Below are 19,047 nucleotides of genomic sequence, written 5' to 3' on the forward strand. Positions count from 1 at the left end.
AGTAAGGAAGGCATCCACTTAGAGATCCTGGCTAGGAAAGAATAATTCTGGATAATGATGTGAAAATTTAATTTCTTGGTGTTCACCTTGATGATGATTTTCATAGTCCCGTTGTTTACTTACTTAAATAAACGATAATCAGTGACATACCAAAGTTACTTTCAGAAAAATACAGGCAAGTATCTATAACAGAATCTCTCAAAGAATACATGAATCAAATATCAATTAAGATGATACATCTACTACCTCTCAGATGCTTTGCTTCCAAAGTAACAATTAAAGAATGGAGGTACTTCTCTACTTTATATAGACATGAGAGTGATCCAGAAACCTTTCATGCTGAGTGGAACTCCCAAAAGCTTCAAGAAGAAATGCAAGGCAAAGTGTGAAGTTTCCCCCTTCTAGAGATAACGCTGTGAACCACGACTGCAGGTACCTAACATTTAGTATTCCTAGTCTATAGGCTAATACTTTAGGTACTAGGCTACATAAAGCAATCCTCATTACCTTGCTGTGATTTTTAAGCCACCACATCTACTACCATAGAATGCTGAGCAGCCTCCATCTGCTCAGTCAGTCTCAGGTACTGTGTCCATCCCATCTGGAAGCTGGGAGCTGCTTCTTTCAAGTGTCTGTAACTCTTGTGGTGTCAGGCACCTACTTCTTGAGGTGAATGCTATTTTGAGCATTCCAGAAGGCAGAACCACAACCAGGCAATATTCAGATTCAACCCAGAAGTACCCAGGAGGCTTAAGCAAACACAGCATGAGTTACTAAACATGATTTTTAATTTCAGCTTTGAACTTCACTGTTTGAAGCTTCTCCAAACCACTTGGAGCTAGCTGTATTAAAAAATGTATTAAAAACAATACATTTTTTTGAGAAAGTTTACCAATCTGTAATTATTTATGACAATCTGAAACACTGACAGGAATGCACATTTGAGTTGACCTTTGTGCAGAGACCAATATTTCAGGATAATATGATCTGTACATACTAAATTACAAGGCGTGGTTTCCAAACTATGATTCTGTCTACTGACTCTCCTCCTCTGACAATGTTAATTTGCAGTGAAAATACCCAAACCAACAAAACAAACAGAATACATTGCCAGCTATGTCATTTAACAGTTAACAACATGACTCTGTATTCCAGACAGAGTAGTATCACTTTCAGTTTATACATGCAAGAAAATAAAACATAGACCTACTTTCCTCATGAATTTTCATTTGTTTTCTTTTTTATTTTTTTTAATTTAACACTGTTCATCAATATAAACTTAGCATGTAATAAATTAATAAGGAGAAACTGAAAACTTTTAATAGAATTTATCCTAGCAAGTTCCTGGGAATCTTGGCAATTCGCAAGAAGAAACCTATGGGAAACTTAAGTAAAACAACCTCTTTAGAGAGCTAAAACAAATTCAAATACTCTGTAAAAAATTGCTTGAGCAGGGTTTTCTATTCTATTAATATCTTCTATGCTAGATAGGTACAGAGTTAATCTTGTACACTTGAGCAGTTCAAGAGGACTTACAAGTATCAGTGTCCTTGTATTTTTCTGCCTATAATCCCACAGTCTCTCAAGGGAAAGCAACAATTTTCAGAAGATGGAGGATGCCACACAGCTCTATAAGTAATTTTCCCATAATTGCATACACTGAGGCAGAAGAAATAGCAAGAAAGTTGGCAGTCTCTATCATAAAATATTCCCCAGTAGATAAGGAACACTCATGTCCTCTGCATTCACTGCCTACATTAATAGCATCTAACAGAGGAGGAGAGAGCTATAAAAGTCGGGGACTGCATGTGCAGCCCTCTCCTCACACCATGAGCAGGGAATAGGTGCTGCTGTAGGCACTCACTGAGACACACCTCTCCTTTCCTCTTCCCAGGCTGCCTAGAAATAGGCCCAAGGTGCCTGTAGAGTCAGACTAGGGCCACTGTCTGGAAATTACAGTTCAGTGTTTACATTTAAGATGAAGGAGAAATCCACAGTAATTGATCTGACCTCATTAGCATGTAAGATATTAGAATAAGTTTAGAATAGCAAACACAAAGTTGATAAAACAAGATAAATCTCCCTGGGGCTCAGAAAAAAAAGGTGTCCCATTTTTCATTCATCTCTTCACAGCTAGTAATAACACCAGGCTAACCCATTTACTAGAGCCTTCTACTTGAAGGACTGGTGCTTCTACCCAGTAACGTGTCACCAGTATGGTTCACTCTCTTTAGCACACTATTACTTTACAAGAAAGATGCTGTTTCAAAAAGTTGAGGCCTCTCCCCAGTTTCTCCCATCTTTTCAAAGTTATGAAACCTGCTGTTTCTACCAGGGCACTGTGCAAGAATCTTCTAAGGGAAAGAAAAGAAAAAAGAAACCACACCAAATACAGTTCTATCCTGCTCACTATAAAGTTTGGGCCTCTACATTTCCCAAATACATCATTTCCCAAATACATCTTCAAATACCTTGTTTTCTTCAGAAGGCAGCAAACTACAAGGTCCCACCTAACTCCAACACAAAACACACCCTAGGCCTTATCTTTTCATCAAGACTGTTTTAGTTAGTTAAACTCTGCAAGTGTGTGAGATCCCTTATTTAGCAGATTCTCCTCCAGACGCAGCCATAAATGCTCATTAGGCTCACAGGTTACGATAAAACTTTTCTCTGCCAGTGGAAGATAATGCAGGATTGGGTGTTCATTTGGTCACATATTGACTTATGAAGCAAAGACAATTCTTAACAAATCTATATTCTTAAAAAGAAAGGTTTTTGCTGAGAAAAGGGAATAGTAGGACATGTAGAATTAGTAGAACTAGTAGAATTTTTACATGAACTTTGATACACTGTATGCTGAGAAATTCTCAGTTTGTCTGACAAAGATATGGATTATTCTGAGAAACATGGAACCAGTTAAATGGATAATGGTAAATTACCTGGACGGAATATGCTATTAATATTGGTCTCATTAATATTTCCACTCAGTATCTTGATACCAAAGGCAGCAATGTGCTTCTGAAATTTCTCCAGATGAGAACATTATATAGTAAAAAAACAGTCATTCTGATTACTAGTATAACAACTTTGAACCAAAATGCTTAGTCCCAATTTTTGGGACCAACAAATGTTTTTGTTTTCACTTTGGAATCTGCTAGTTAAAGACAGGAAAAAAAGATCTAAGAGACTTAGTGAAGCACAGTAGTAATTTTGCTGTGAAATAGACAAATGCAACCTTCATCAAAGGTGTTTAGTTCAATAACACAGTAATTAATGTGACAGAACAAGGTCTTGCCTATAATTTCTGTAAACTATGATGAAATAAGATCAAATCAAACGTAGAGATCTAGACAAGAACAAGAATAAAGAAGGAAATCAATATTTGATTACATGACAAAGCTTTGATTTATTTCAGGTATTGTATGGAAGAGTTAAGAGATGACATTATTGCATTCTAAAACTACATCAAAGAATAAACATGGTAGAAGACAAAGAATGTTTTCAGTTACAGATGACATTGAAGAGAGAACAACTGTGCCTAAAAAGACTCTGTGAATATATGTAGATTGAAAATTAGGTTTTTAATAGTGAGAAAAAAGATCCATTTGAACATCCTTCCAGTAGTTCAACTGGATTCTACATAAAGTTTATTAGTTTACAAGTGAAATTACATGCTACTGCCTGCAAAAGCATGTAAATAAGCATTCCTTTCAATCTTATTCCTCCTATTATTAGAAAAATAGGAAATATGTTAATGAGCAGAGTTTGGCGATCAGCGTTACTTAAAAGAGACTTCAGTGGGTCTATCAACACCGACAGCTAACTCTGATACTGTCCTGAGGAAGTCTCAGCTCTTGTAAAACCTGAGGATTATTATTTTTTCACTTCACCAAATTCTGCAGGCTGTATTAGTAGAAATGGCAGCATCTCTTCTGTATTTCTGATACGCACAAAAATCTGTTGTGAATACAAAGAGGTAAGTTTTGATCAACAGTTGAGAAGTGTGAAAAACACAACTTATATCAAGGAATTACAGCATGTAGGAGCTTTGAGCCTTCCCGCACTTTCCTATTCAACTGCGTAAACATGGAGACAATGATTTTTAGGAGTGTGTGCGTGGCTGTCTTCTTGAAAGCCGTTTTTGGCAAGTGATGGGCCGTTTTGAAGCACAATTACTTTCATGGCCATGCCTTGATGGTTGTTTCCAACTGAGTTGTTGCCGACTTGGAAGGTGTGTTTACAGAGAGATCTCATTAAATCCAGTATCTACATTTGTATACATACTTACATACTGACACGGTATGTCTGGATAAACTACTCCAAATAAACATACAAGAATCAACCGAAGTGTTTCTGTTCACTGTGATAAGCCCACTCACATACTTGTAAAAAAACAACTTTGCTGCAGCAACCAGCCTTGCAGTTTCCCGATGGATTTGGCTCAGCCGAATCCCCTCCACAGCAGCCAAGTGCCATGGCAGAACAGGGATGTTCCCATCTTTGTCTGTGCCCGTCCCTCGGGGCGCTGCCCCGCCGCAGGCCGCACAAGCACACGGGGCACAGCAGCCCCGCTCGGGCTGGCAGCGCGGCTGCCGCCCGCTTCACAAACCGGCCTCCTCCAGGGCACCCTGGGCAGTGCCCCTGGACTCCGTGCCCCGGTGGTGGATCCTCCTCCCCGACTTAGCTCTGGGCGTCCCAAAACTCCTGGTAAAGGAGGAGGCGAGCCCTGGCCGAGCCGCGCCGCCGCTGGAGGGCAGAGCTCGGAGGGGCGGCGAGCGAGGGGCGGGCACTGCCGGGCCGCGTCCCGGCGTGTGAGCATGCCGCGCCGGGAGGAGGAGGAGGAATTCCTCGGCCGGGCCGGGGGAGGTTCGCACTGGAGTTAGCGCCGGGCAGGGAGGAAGAGCGAGCGCTGCCGGAAGCGGCGGAGCGGCGGCGGCGCTGGGAGCCCGCGGTGCCCCGCGGGCAGCAATGTAGCTGGGTGACAGCGGCCGGAGCGCGCCGCCTCCGCTGCCAGCGGGCCGCTGCGGCGGGTCGGGAGCTTCTCCGGGGAGGCGGCAGCCGCGCCTCGCCTCGCCGCTCCCCCGCTTTCCCCTCTGCCCTCGGCGCCGTCTCTCGGCGCGGCCCTCGCTCCGTTGCTCCCTCCCTGCGCCGCCGGCCGGGCGGCCGGGGCCGCCAGCGCTGCCATGGGGCTGCCCACGCTGGAGTTCAGTGACTCCTACTTGGACAGCCCGGATTTCAGGGAGCGCCTCAAGTGTCACGAGATCGAGCTGGAGAGGACGAACAAGTTCATCAAGGAGCTGATTAAGGACGGAAGCCTCCTGATCGGGGCCCTGCGAAGTGAGTCGGGCGGCGGGACAGGCGGTGACTGGCAGGAGAAGGGGCTTCTTTTGTTTGAATGGGCGCCGGGCGCGGGCTCCCCTGCCGGCGGCCGCCGAAAGGCGCCTCCTCAACTTTCTCTGCCCCGCTCCCTCCCTGCCCCGCTCGCCGCCGCCGTGCCTCGCCGGGCCTGCGGCGGGGCCGGGTGGGTGTCCCGGGGGAGCGGGGGCGGCGCGGGCCCTGCCCCGGCCCGGCCGCGCCCTCCCCGCCGGGAGCGCGGGCAGCGCGGGGGCGCCGCGGCCGCCGGGCGCGGAGCGGGCAGGTGGTCCCGCCTGGGGGTGCGGGCAGAGCCCCGCTCGGGGCCGGGCCGGAAAGGGCCGGGTAGATCGCTGGACGGTACGGACCAGGCGTGCAGCGTAGCGGCGGGGTCTCTTTTTGGCACGCTGGCTGCTAGTTGAGTGTCTTCAGAGAATGAAGATGTTCGTCATAAGTGGGCAAAGCAAGATAATAAAGTGAATTCATAGGGAGAGTTTATATCTTCTCCCCCATACTCTCGCGTCTTCATGTGTTAGATTAACTTTTATGTGTTTTGAAAGGTTCTGAGAGCAGAGAAGCACGGGCAGTGTAGTGCTTTTTAAAGGTCTGCGAATTGAGCAGTGACAGCTTTCCGGGGCATGAAAACAGCAGTCATGCTCTGAAGATCATGGAGTGAAAGCTCGGAATTGCCCAGGAGCGTCACCAGACTCGGTCTGTCCTCCCGTCCTGTAAACCTTGCCTCCTCCTTCTCGTCTTTAAGTCACTTTGGATCTCTCACCTGTTGCCCAAAGTTTTCCTTCACGGAGAGGAGAGGAGTAACTTACAGCATCTCTTCTTGCAGCATGAGACAGTCAAAGGAAAGAATCGCCTTAACCCTTAAAAATATCTGCCACATTGACATGGTGTGCTATTTTTTTTAGGGTTAGGGATAGCAGTACTGCTTGTTAATGTGGGTAGGGAACAGGTGTTGGTCTGAGCTCTGTAGCTCTTAAGAACTGTTTCTAAGCCGGAGTCTAAACCCAAAGTTTGTGTCCTTTCCTAGGAGGTAAAAATTGTGAGGATTTTATTTGCCCAACCGTAGGGTTGAATTGTACTTGTTTGTGCATCAACTGTATATTTACAGCTGCATTTACATAAAGCAGCTATTGTCTTTTTGGTAGTTTTTTTAATATAAATGCATGTATTTCTGGACACATCTAAGTTTTAGTGAGTAGCTGGGTACAAGTCTAACATCTTACGTGAATTTATATTAAATTTAATAAATTCCTGAACCCGTGCCCACAGGATGTGAGATGACCAATTACACAGAAATAGTGCTTGTGTGTGTGTATATATATATATATATATATGTCTGTATGTTTGTATCAATCTATCTGTATCTCTAAAAACTTATTGGTAGTTTTCATTACAGGCAAAAAAGTTTATTTGTACTTAAAGCCTTTCTTGTTGCTAAAAAGCTTTCCGTGTGTAACAAAGTCTGAGATTGTTTTAAGTAGTAAAAATTTACTATTACAAACCTAAAATGTATTGACAGATTAGGATGCTACACGAATACTTCTTTGACCTGAAATGACACTGAGAACTTTCTTCTTAGGCTGTCTGAAGACAGGTTAAGAGGTTAACTCTGGAGAAGAGAAGGCTCTGGGAAAACCTTCCTTCAGCTCTCCACTGACTGAAGACAGGCATACGAGAGCTGGAGAGGGACTTTTTACAAGGATGTGCAGTGAATAGGCTAAGGGGTAATGCAGTGGGTAGGTTTAGATTGGATATTAGTAAGAAATTCTTCACTGTGAGGGTAGTGAGACTCTATAAGAGGTTGCCCAGAGAAAGTGTGGCTCCCCACTTGGTGGAAAAGTTCAAGGCCAAGTTGGGTGGGCCTTGAGCAACCTGGTCTAGGGGAGGTGTCCCTGCCCATGGCAGGAGGTTTGGAACTTGATGATCTTTAAGGTCCCTTCCACCACAAGCCATTTTATGATTGCCAAAGACAGACTGCAGTAGAACAAATATTGTATTTAAGAAGTAATTTGAACCCTGATTCTGAAGTGACTAATCCCATTAGTTTTGGGGACAACACTTATGAGTCCTTGCAGGATTTAGAACAATATTTCTATCTCAAGTAATGACTATTTAATTTGTAAGTTCTCATGATTTTTAAAACTTATTAGTTCAAATGTTTTTCTATTTGACACAGATCTGTATCTATATACAGATCTAGAATGATGTGTGTCTTTTAGCCTTAGAAAAATAATGTTTGTTTTGGTATAGTAAGAAATCTTAGTCCATTTGTTAATTTCAATTCCCTTAATTTTGTGACTGTATAGTCATGAAATATATATAGTAGATTTCATTCCACTATAGAATATCACCTTAATTCTTGTATTAGGGCTGCTGAGGAAGTGTCTGGATTTTTCTCAACAAATCAGAAGTCCTGGACTTGTGCTCTGAAGAGTGTTGTAGATGCTACAAAGACAGTGTACCTGTTACAGCAAGTAGCACTATTGTATATTTCCAGAGCACAGAAATTTGACTTGTTTAAACAAATTAGCTACTCCTACTCACCTTTAAAATCAGTGAAGTGTAAAATACTTATGCAAGCCTTTTATTTTTTTCAAATGTCTTAAAATGTGTTTGAAAATCAAACTGTGAAGTAGTTGAGTTCAGTGATAACTCTGTTATTTGATTTTTGAGTATTTAATAGCCTACAAGCCCAGAAACAAAACAGGCATTATTTACCAAGTTTTATGTCCAGGATTTTTATTTACACATCATTTTGTAGGATCAGTTCTGATGGGGTAAAAAAAATCTAGACTGTGCTGTAGAGCTTCAATGGAAATGAGTTTTGGAACATGTCATCCCTGACCATGCTTAGAGATGAAACAGTGAAAATTACTTAATGCAGGTAGAAAACACAATAGTATTTTAAAGGTTGCTAGATGTAAGTTTTATTATAGGAAATGACAGCATGTCCATAGTTTTTCAGATAAAATTAAACTTCGGTATTAGAGATGTTACAAAATTTTAATGTTTTCACAATCAGATATTCAAGTTACTGTAACAAAGCAATGCTTATAAATACCTGGCAGATTCCATATCAGTTGAAGGTAGAACAAATACGGTCAATGTAGTATGCAAATATTGTGCATTTTATTTGGAGTGATCCCAAAATGAGTCAGACTTTATTTTAATGTGGTTTTGCTACATTAATTCTGGAGAGTGGTGCTTTCCAAGGTGGCATGCAGAGCTGTAATAGTGGGTCCCATGAAACAACAGTTGACTATTGTGAATGCAGTGGGAACTAATAAAGCTAGAATTGATATCAAATCATCAGCAGCTCTTTCCCAGCATTTTTTGCACTGTTTCATTGTCTTTCCAAAAAGCAGGACTCCATGAGTAGCCCAGAGCAACACAGATTTTATGTTTCAGTTTAGCTAGGTGTTAGCATCCCATCTGCGTGGATTTGGTGTCTACTTCAGCCTTGTCCTACAGTTACTATTTATACCAATGGACTATACTTCATTTTTCAAAGGAAGCTGAGGTACTTGATGCATTACTATCTCTTGAAAGATTTAGTTTATGCATGTAAGAGACTTGCCTATTATATTAAAATTTTCTCTTTGACAGAGATTTAGCCCTGTGTATAGGCACATTTAAGTAGGAGCATATAGTTTTTTTAGTGCACCCTGAATAGGGGTTTTGTTGTTAATTTAAGAATTAAGAGGGTAAAAAACTTTAGAAAAAATGGTGTCCTGTAACAACTGACTTTTTGATTACTAGGTAACTGTGAGTTCATAATTTCTTCAATCGCCTAATTTAATAGATCTTCCAGATGCAGTGCTTCACATTGTGAGGTCCAGCTGTAGAATGAGTCCTAAGGCAGAACTGATATTTTTCTTTCTTGTTCATTCTAGGTTGTTTTCAATTAAAACATCAAATCTGTTTTTCCCTGTACTTTTTGCCAGTCGTGTACTTTGAAATGTCTTTGTAGTTATCTTCTGAAAAAGCAACCTAGTCTAGGGTGTTGTCCTATAGATTATATAGGAAATTCCATTATAGAATTACTTGTATGCTTTTAATTTCCATAATAGACCTACTGACTTGCCAAAGTTAATGAGTATTGTATTTAACAATCCAGAAAAGTGGCATTCATCTTGTTAAGGTGATCTTACAGCTCACTGTGTGCAGAAGCCTTCTGTTTCTCCCTCTGATTTTTGAGGCCCTCTCCAACTTAAGTCTGATCAAATTCATGTATTCAAAGATAAGAACTGCCTAAGTTTAGGGTTAAGTGGTTGAAAGTTCAGTATGTTTACAGTTGTTTTAAGCAATACTGTACTTTTTCAAGTGTCTTAGTATGATGCAAATAGTAATGCAGGCTGTGGTGTATATACATGTAATATAAATAAAATCTAGCAGATACCTTTAGGATTCTGTAATTTGGTATCAGTCATTTGTTTTATTTTACTACTTGACACAAGGAGAAACTGAGACACAAGATGGAAATACTACCTTTTGCAAGGGGTGCGAGGGGATGTTATTTACCAGGGTTTTATAGAAATTTCACACAAAGAAAGACTGTCTTAAATTGTTTGGCATATTTCAGGGTTTTCAGGGATGATTCATTTCTATACTAAACCTAATTATAAAAATACAGTGATGAACCTGTTTATACATAAGGAAATTTTGGGGATTAGCTCCCTGGGGAAAAAAAAGGATAAAATTACAGCATAAGAACTTAAAATCTTTTTATCTCTTTGGGTTTTTTTTTTTTTAATGTAAAAACCAAAACCTTTGTATCTTTCCAGAGAGATGCATTTTCCCAGATAACTTTGCCTCACATATTTTCGTAAGAGTGTCTTTGCAATGTCTTTTCCAGGTTCTAAGTGAAGCAAGACTGAGTTCATTGAATACTAACTGCTGAATTTTGATAGCAGTCATTCTCCTTTATTTATGTAGCTGTAGCTTACATTTCTTAGTTCCTAAGTATATTCTTCCCGAGTAAAAAAAATATATTTCCCTCCTAGTATGGCCACATGTAAAGATGTGATGCTAACTCAGCTAGAGCATTGATCTGTGTTCTGAGATAGTCCCAGAGTCACACTTAGTAAATAAGGATTCACCATAGTCAGCAGCAGCTTCATGGAGCACACGTGTGATCATCATGCCTACTTCAGCCCTGTCCTGCAACTAATATGTACAGGGAGAGACTACATTTTCTTTTATCCCACTAAAAGGAAAATGAAACTTACTCATTGCCATTAGGGTTTTTTTTTGAAGTTACCTGTTCCACTGCGGTCCTGTTACTTCTGACAGGCATTTGTAGAGTCCTGTGCAATCTCTGCCGGTGTCTGCATTATCTGTGGGGTTTGGATATAACTTCCAAAAACATTTCCTAGAGTGTTCTGCCTTTTATGCAGAGATACCAACAGTAAGCTGGTTGGTGGCCAGAGAAGGATCTTAATTGCTTCCTCTAGTGCTTAAAGCAGCTGCAGTCTGTATCATACTATCTTTAGCCAAATACATGTGAAGAAAACAAAATACCAGGATGTAGTGGAGTGTTACAGGGTGCATTATTTTCTTGCCATTACATGATGTTTCATTTTGAACCAGTAGTACCCACAAGTGAATTTCCATACTTTCAGTAATAATTATTACAAATTATTAACAAACACCTTGAATGATTCAACATGGGTGTTCTTAAGCCTTTATACTGAAACTGGTATTCTTTACAGAAACTTGGTAATTGGGTTATGTCAGGGTAAAAAAGGAGCAGTTTTGAGTTTCAAATGCCACATGAAATGATGTCTCTGCTTGAAGAAAATATTGTGGATTTTTTTAAATTAAGATTTTTAAACTGATTTCTTTAAGAGGTCAAATTAAATCTGTTTCTTAATGGGCCAGTTGGCTTGTTGTCTATTGTGTGCTTCATTTGCTATGAATAAGATAAATGAATTCTATTAATAAGAGACCAGCTGCTTCAGGAATATTGTCTTTACTACAATGGAAAATATGATGCTGTGGCCACTGAACTTGTCCAGATCTCTTGGGATTTTGTGGGCAGAAGTGCTACAGCAATTTGCAGTTTCCTGTAATAGTAAATGACTTCGTATTCATCCTCTGCAAAAAAAACCCACAAAAAAAACCCCCAAACAAACAAACAATAAACCCACTCCAAAAACCCCTCCAAACAAACAACAACAACAAAAGAAACAGAGGGCAATAAAACCCTTCTTCCTACTGAATAATATGTAAGGCAGTGCTATATCTTTGCCTTTTTATTTTTTTCTATATTCTCAAAACTGTAATTATAAATAAATCTGGAATATAGGGAAATTTGGTACCATGGATTTACTTTATTAAATCCAGTCTCCTGCTAGTATTACATAATGCAATCCCTACCTGTCAAGCTCAATTTAAAAAGAATTTTTGTCCTTTCTGTTTCTGCTAGAAGGCTGTTTTAGAACCTTGTTACTCTGAGAGTTGGATAACTCATTAAAAGTAAATTTAATCTGGAAATTCATAGTTGTTTATGCTAATTTTCCTTTCACTCAACATTTCTGCACTGTTGTTTACTTGGATTTGCTTGGTGAATAATCACATCCTTTTGCTGGACTGAACAAGCTGTTCACATCTTCTAAGAAGTTCTCTGGTTTCTTGGTCATTTTAGTTGCTCTTTTGTATGCCTTTTTAAATTCACTTTTAAGTTTTCAAGAGCTCTAAAAGTAGGGAAAATGAAACTAGTATAATATTGTTCATAAGTTTTACGTTTCCGTATTCTGCGAGAACATCAATTATTAAATCAAATCAATGCTTATGGTCTTCTTTTGACTATGTGGTGCTATGGATTCCTCAGGTGTATGATTAAAGGTGAAAAAGTCTCAGAATCTTATAGGCAGTAGCATTGAAGTGTATATTTAAACTGAAGAAAAATAACTTGACCTTCTTCCATATTAATAGGGAATTGAAGTACTGTTGGGCAGTGATGTAACCTCCCATTGGCACCCTGTGAAGTGCAAATAGCTTTCATCAGAAAGATATATTTCACAGCAAGTTATAAACTCCAGGCTATGTTACAGTGTAGTTTCTCAGATTAGTTAGAGGCTATCAATTTAAATAACTTCCCTCTCCTGAATTATGCAAACTTGTATTTCACAGGACACAAAAGCTTAAACATGTTACTGCACTCTGGTGTTTTGCTTAATATAGTTCAGACATGGCAAAACAGTATGGAAATGCTGTATGTCTTAAGAAGTCTTATCTTCTTTTAGCACAATATTCAAAGCAGGATACAAGGCGCTGCAATGTCTTGGTCATATAGTTTGTTCTACTGCTGATGTTAGTTGATTTGCAAGTTGATTAAAGAGAGGTTTGCATGCCAGATGTGGGTTATAGTGTCTGTTTACAAATGTACTCTTGGTCTCAGATAGATATTATTTACACTAAAGTAGGTATCACCATTAGGATTAATTTTCTAATATAAAAGCCTTTAAGTAAAGTAAACATCATGAAAAACAAAACAGGTAACAATAAGAAGAATCAGTTTGTGATTTTGCGAAGAGGTTGGACCAGGTGACTCTTGAAGTTCCTTCCAACCTGGCATTCTGTGATTCTGTGATTTGATCCTGTAGAACCATCGGTCTGACATGAGATCAGCCTCTGGTGTCCTCTCACAGCAGCCACCTCTGCAGCCCTCCTCCACCTCTACCTTGCCGTGTAAACCCAAGTAAAGCTCTTCTCCAAGTACTTTCAGTGCTTCTGTCTTTGGAAGAGAAACATTTTGGTTCCTCCTCTTAACAAGCAGCTGCTGTCTTGGCATTTAATGACTGAGAATTGTTTTGTTGTTCATGGAGACAGGTAAACTTAGGAAAAGAACGGGAATGAATTATTAAAAAGCTGCAAAGGCTTTTAATTCTTTTACAGTAAATCTTAGATGAGCTGGTCATTCAGCTGACCTGTTTAGACTTCTGTTAATGATATAATTTTTTTCTAATGACCTCTTCCTGCTGCTTTCCGCACAGAAATACCTGAATAAGAACCTGGTTGCTTCTAGAAAATTATCAAATATAAAAATAATATTTGTTATTCTTCTCCAAGTCCTCACCCTCGCCCCTGTCTCACCACTATGCATGGAGAAATCCCACAAACCCTTGGTAGAACAACCAATACAGGGGTTAGGTTTTCATAGTAAAGATACTTACTTTTGAATTGAGTTCTTTCTTTGCTAATTGAAAGTGCACAGGAAGGGATAACTGGATTTATTTATACTTTTTTTTCTTCTACTGTAATAATTAGATTAATTTCAAGAAGTGGCTGAATGTCAGTGTAAATATGTACAGATCTGTTCTTAAAAGCCACAGTTCTTAACAGTGCAGGTCATATTTTAATGGAAGAGCAGAGAGATTTGCGATGTTGTGGTGGTACGTGTTGATGTTCAAAAGCCTTCCTAGATTATCAGTATTGTCGAGGCCTTTGGAGCACTGGGACCATGCTATTCAGGAAGTTTACATTCCTCTCTAAGTCCATTCCTGCCATCTTCTCACCCTTTTCTGTCTTGTTTACCTTTAACCTTTGTTTACCTTTAACCTTTTTTTACAAAGGATGAGAAGGAGTTGAGAGAGGTAGAAGTAGAGAGAACACAAGAACTCATCTTCTGTGGAATTTACTATTTGTATAAACCACTACTTTAAATACACAAATATTATAGAGGGATGATTTTCCTCTAAGCAGAAAATTACTTGTAAGTTGCAGAGAGCATGCAGAAGAAACTTGCTGCTTTGAAAAAGATTGTTCTGAGCCTGAGGTTATCAATTAAAAAAAAATTGTTCCCTTTTTGAACTTTTTCATATCTAGAACTACCACTGCCATTAAATAATAAGCTGTATAATGATACCTCAAGAGAAAAACTAAATACCTTTCCATGCTCTTCTTGTAAGTTACCAGTTAGCCTACATACACAGGGAAGCTACGGAGCTATGTCGCTTACCTTCTGGGAAACCTTGAAATAAGTAAGACTTGAGCTTTACCCGAGGAGTGGTAAAATCCCCTTATTCTGGGGAAAAGCAGAAATTATGAGAACATTTGAGAGACTGATATTGCTAAAATGTGTATGTAAAAATACATGTGTTCATTCATAAAGTGTTGTGAAGTATTTTACCTTCTAGGGTAAATAAAAAATATTTATAAAATATTTTACCTCTAGATTCAGTATTAGGAAAAGTTTTTTCAGAGGGTGGTTGTGCACTGGAAGGTTGTGCAATGCTCCCCATTGAAGTTATTATGGTGACAAACCTGCAAGAGTTCAAGAAGTGCTTGAGCAATGCTCTCAGGCACATGTTGGGAGTCTTGGGCTTGTCCTGTGCAGGGCCAGGAGTTGGACTCGATGACCCTTGTGGGTCTGTTCCAAGACAGGATAGTCTGTGAAGCTGTACTAACTTGCAGACTTCTGTGAAGAATCTGTTTTAGTGCAGAAAAAGAAAAATGAACTAATGGCTTCTTAATGAAAAGTAATGACTTCTAATAAAAAATTTAGTTGGCTCTGTGTAATGAGCGGTGCCTTTGTGAATCTCATCTCATGGTATGTGTTATTTACATAAAAGTCAGTGCCATCAAGAGTGGGCTTTGGCGTTCTCAGCATTTGATAGGTTGATTTCTCCATCTGAGTTGTGCCTTGAAGAGCCACAGTAAGGACCAGGCAGAGGTCCAATAGTACAAAACAGACCCAAGGAAAAGAATTGCTGCTTTCAGTTGGTATCAGATCTGGTAAAACAGGAGGTTTAAGCCACAACAAAGTAGATGAGGTTGAAATAATCTTTGGGAATATTAATTTTTCATTAATCATGTGAATATACTGAATTGTAATATAGCTTCTTCCCCTCTCCTATTATTTTTTTTTCCTCTCTCAGTTTCAGCATGTTATTGACCAAGCCTGATGGTTAAAATGAAGGAAAAATAGTGCAGTTTGGTAAGCATCATGAATGCCTGATGAGATGCTTTTTGACTCATAATCTTTGTCTAGGAATTACTGACTGGTTATTTTTGTACAGATTGGATATGAGAACTTGTTACCTTAATTTGATAAATTTATTAATGTAAGTTCAACTGAAGTAGCAAGGAAGTGAATGCACTGTAGCTTCTCAACATATTTTCTTCTGGAAAATGGCCGGTGCTTCACTCCAGTTTTTAGAGGGAATTCCCTTGCTTTTTGTTTTTAAAAAGTATGGTGAGACATCTGTGTTGGAAAACATGCTTTTCTTTTTTGAGAGTTGAAAATTATTAGAATCACAGCAAATCACTCTTTGTTGTCCTTGCATAATCTGTTTGGGGACATTTTCAGCAAGTCAAGAAACAGCAAATGTGGCATACCTAACACTTACTATGGAAAGTAGTTGGTTGGTGGAGGGAAAGATGAATACATTTAATAAGGTGAACATGGGCTTGCAGACTGACAGATGCCAGAAGTATGTCTGCAAGTATCATTTAAAGGGTTTTATGGATAGTTTTTGCATTTATGACTCTTTAGTCTGGTCCTGCTGCTCGTTTTCTGCAGAATGCTGAAAAATTGTGAAGACACGAAGACTCTTTTGAACATTTGAAGAGCATACAAACATGCCTCAGCTCCTTGAAGACCATGAACAAACACACGTGGCATATGTTTTTTGCCATTACTTAATCTGAAAGTTAAAGATTTATTTATATTAAAGGAAAAATTCTTCATGGGAGGTTTCTCTAAGAGACCAAGGTATATGAAGATCCAAGTGTTGGCAGAAGCTATACAAATTAAGATAATAAACCTTCAACTGCAAAGCTAGTAAGATACTTCCTTGAGACTATAATGGTTTTTTCATTGCTGGAAAATCTTAAATTGTTCAATTTTTTTTCCCCCAAGTTGCAGTCTTGTTCACTTATACCTGCTGGACTTGAAGCATTTAATCCTGAAACTCCTGTTCAGGGTAGCAGGGCTCGTTGATCCCATTTTTTTTTCTTGTCTTAAAAAGAAATGTTTTCAGTTTACTTGCAAGTCGTGAGGTTACATTTCTTGAAGGTACATGTGTGAGTGAAACTTTGAAATCTGTGAAGATTACATCCTTGAGACATTTTACAGTTCAGTGTTTTTCATCTTTAAAGTACCTGCAAGGCCTCAGACAGTTCCTTCTGGTACTCCTTACTTTGGTATCAGCATTGTGATTCAAAATGGAGGTGCTGTGCTGTAGTAACTGTTTTAGGGGGATGTTTTTGGTGTCTGGTTTTGTTGGTTTGTTTTTGTTTTTTCTCTTTTCCCTTTCTTAGTTTTATTAGACTGTATTATTTTAGTGTATCTACATGCCTGTGGAAATATACATGGAAACAAAAGCAAATAGTTGAAGATGATAATACTGTATTTCTTTTCATACATACAGATACTAAATAAATATGTTCAGTTCAAGTTGATGTCTTACAGGTATGTAAAGATGGCAAACTTAACGTTTTTCAAAGATCCTTAATGTCAGGAAAGTAGGTTTAATAGCTTAGCTTTGTTATCCTGTTGAGATAGAGATAGTCTGAAGTACTTAAAAAACCTTAAAATTCTCACAGTTCTTGTATATAAGGTGTTTTGTCATCTACTGCCCTGACTGGTTTAATTGGAAACTGACGTAACACAAAGGTGGGTCTAAGCAGATTCTTGTAGGCATAAATGTAAGCTTGGCAATAGTCTTAATGAAATTTTCTCACAAATACAGTCAGTATGGTTGGCTTTTTGCTACGTGAGCTTAGAACTGCTGCAGCTTCATGCTGTTTGGGAACCTAAGGTCAAATGAGAAATCCAAAATATTTCATTTTATGAAGAGGCGTTTAGGCACAGCAGGACATTTCCTGTTTACATAGCCAAATCTTCTTTGTATGCTGAGAGACTTCCTGATACACTCATACAGAATTTTTGAGTTTGCCCTTTAAGCTGTAGCCTCTGTTGCTTAGCTGGTTGAAGATGCCATCATATGCACCCTAGCCAGTGTGAGACAACACATTTTCCCGTGAACGGATGGGATGTTTGTCTAAGTCTTACCATCTTTTGTTTTTCCCCAGATTGCAGGATGAAAGGTGAAAATATTAAGGCTATGTTCATGAAATTTGTTTACCATTTATTTTTTCAGATCTAATTGAGATCTAAGAGAAAAATAACAAATTTTGTAAAAGTACAGTTTTTTGCTATTCGTTTTCCTCTGTGATCCAAGAGACACATTGGTCTCTGGTCTCAGTAAATTAAACCTACGGGATCTACTGACTTCCTTTAGTTCCATTCAGCCTAAGAACTTCTGGTTTTTGTATTCTTGTACAATATTGATAACTGTACATAGTGCTATCTTTTCTCTTTAGTGACTTCTCTGTGTAGTTGAAATACAGCAGTTTAAAATGTGTTTATTCTTATTCTGTTTGCATTGCTACAGCACAGCAATAATGTGCGTCTTTATTTTGTTGATTTGTTTAGTTTCACTCTTGTCACTTAATGTAGCATATCCCAAGTCTCCCTGGGAATGGTAATCATCTTAAATTTGCTAAAATGGCATTGCAGATCACGTGGGGTTCTTTTTTCCACTAGCTTTTTGACAGCTTCCAAATCATGTCAGTGAAATATGCATTATGCTGTCACAACTCCTCCTCACTGACACTCCAGAGCCTCTCTGATGCTCTCTGTGAGAAGCCAGAATTGTCAATGTACCTTCAGACTTCAAGACTGTTTTACAATAAAGACTCACTTACATGCCTACTTTTGTCACTTCTCTTGAGGAGTCATGGAGCTCTGAGAACTGTGTTGCTGGGTTGAGTATCAATTTTGCAATGTTTTCTTGAACACTTAATGTTCCCAAAGGAATCCATGATATTTTGACAAACACTTCTCATGTCCCTTTGTAAATCAAAATGGCACTTGAACAACAATACATTTGAACAGATGGAATAAAACACAAGACAGCAGTGTTACTCTTACTAGTGATAGGTTGGAGAGGATGATGTTTTAGTGGCTTTATATTTTCTTGGTTGGTTGGTCTGGTTCTTCTTTTTAAAGCATATTAAGTGATATAAATCTTGATCCCCTTGCCCTTTTGTGAGACATGCAAGAGGGGCTGAGTGTAGTGAAGATGGCAGAGACTATGAGGTTCTGCAGGGTTGTTTGGTTATTTTTTTAAAAAACAAAATCCGATAAATTGATAAGCCACTTCTGCAAAAGCTGATTGTTTCCTCATGAAACAAATTAACGTGGCCAGTAATTAAGTCCTAATATTACTGAAATGCAAGTTTCAGATTTTGTGAGGATTTTTGTGAGGATAAACCTCTAAACTTAGGTTTAGAGTTGTGTCAGCGTCAGTGCAGTCTCAGCAGAGCCATGCACTGTGTCTTCAGACCTCCAGAACAAAACTGGGCAGTGGGTGACCCTCACAGAAGTACTGAGCTTCTATAAGTCAGACAAGGAGAACCTCTAAATTGTGTAGCCTACTGCTAAAGTTTCTCCAAGTGTCCTCAAATAACCCCTTTTCAGAAAGGGATCTGTCTTACCTGGGTTTAAATTCAGGTGTCCTGTTAGGCTCCACACCAGCCTGTCACAGCTGGTGAGGAGTTTCATGATGTAAATGTCCTGCAGGAGCAAAAATGTTTCCTTTGTTGTATGCCAGCTGCTTGGTTATTTTATCTGACAATGGCAATTTTTGTTCTATGAGAAATAGTAACTGT

At 39.2% G+C, this 19,047-nt stretch overlaps 1 protein-coding gene across 1 annotated transcript in view; it reads left to right on the forward strand.

Annotated features, from left to right (window-relative positions):
• Nucleotides 1-4,827: 4,827 nt before the first annotated feature.
• Nucleotides 4,828-19,047, forward strand: part of ARHGAP42 (Rho GTPase activating protein 42) — a 136,888-nt gene continuing 122,668 nt past the window's right edge. The window contains exon 1 of the mRNA XM_063394533.1: nucleotides 4,828-5,337. Coding sequence (XP_063250603.1) covers nucleotides 5,184-5,337 — 154 coding nt within the window. The 5' untranslated portion in view covers nucleotides 4,828-5,183. The remainder of the gene's footprint in view (nucleotides 5,338-19,047) is intronic.

Source organism: Prinia subflava, chromosome 3, assembly GCF_021018805.1.
Source record: "Prinia subflava isolate CZ2003 ecotype Zambia chromosome 3, Cam_Psub_1.2, whole genome shotgun sequence".
In the NCBI taxonomy this organism is placed as follows: domain Eukaryota; kingdom Metazoa; phylum Chordata; class Aves; order Passeriformes; family Cisticolidae; genus Prinia; species Prinia subflava.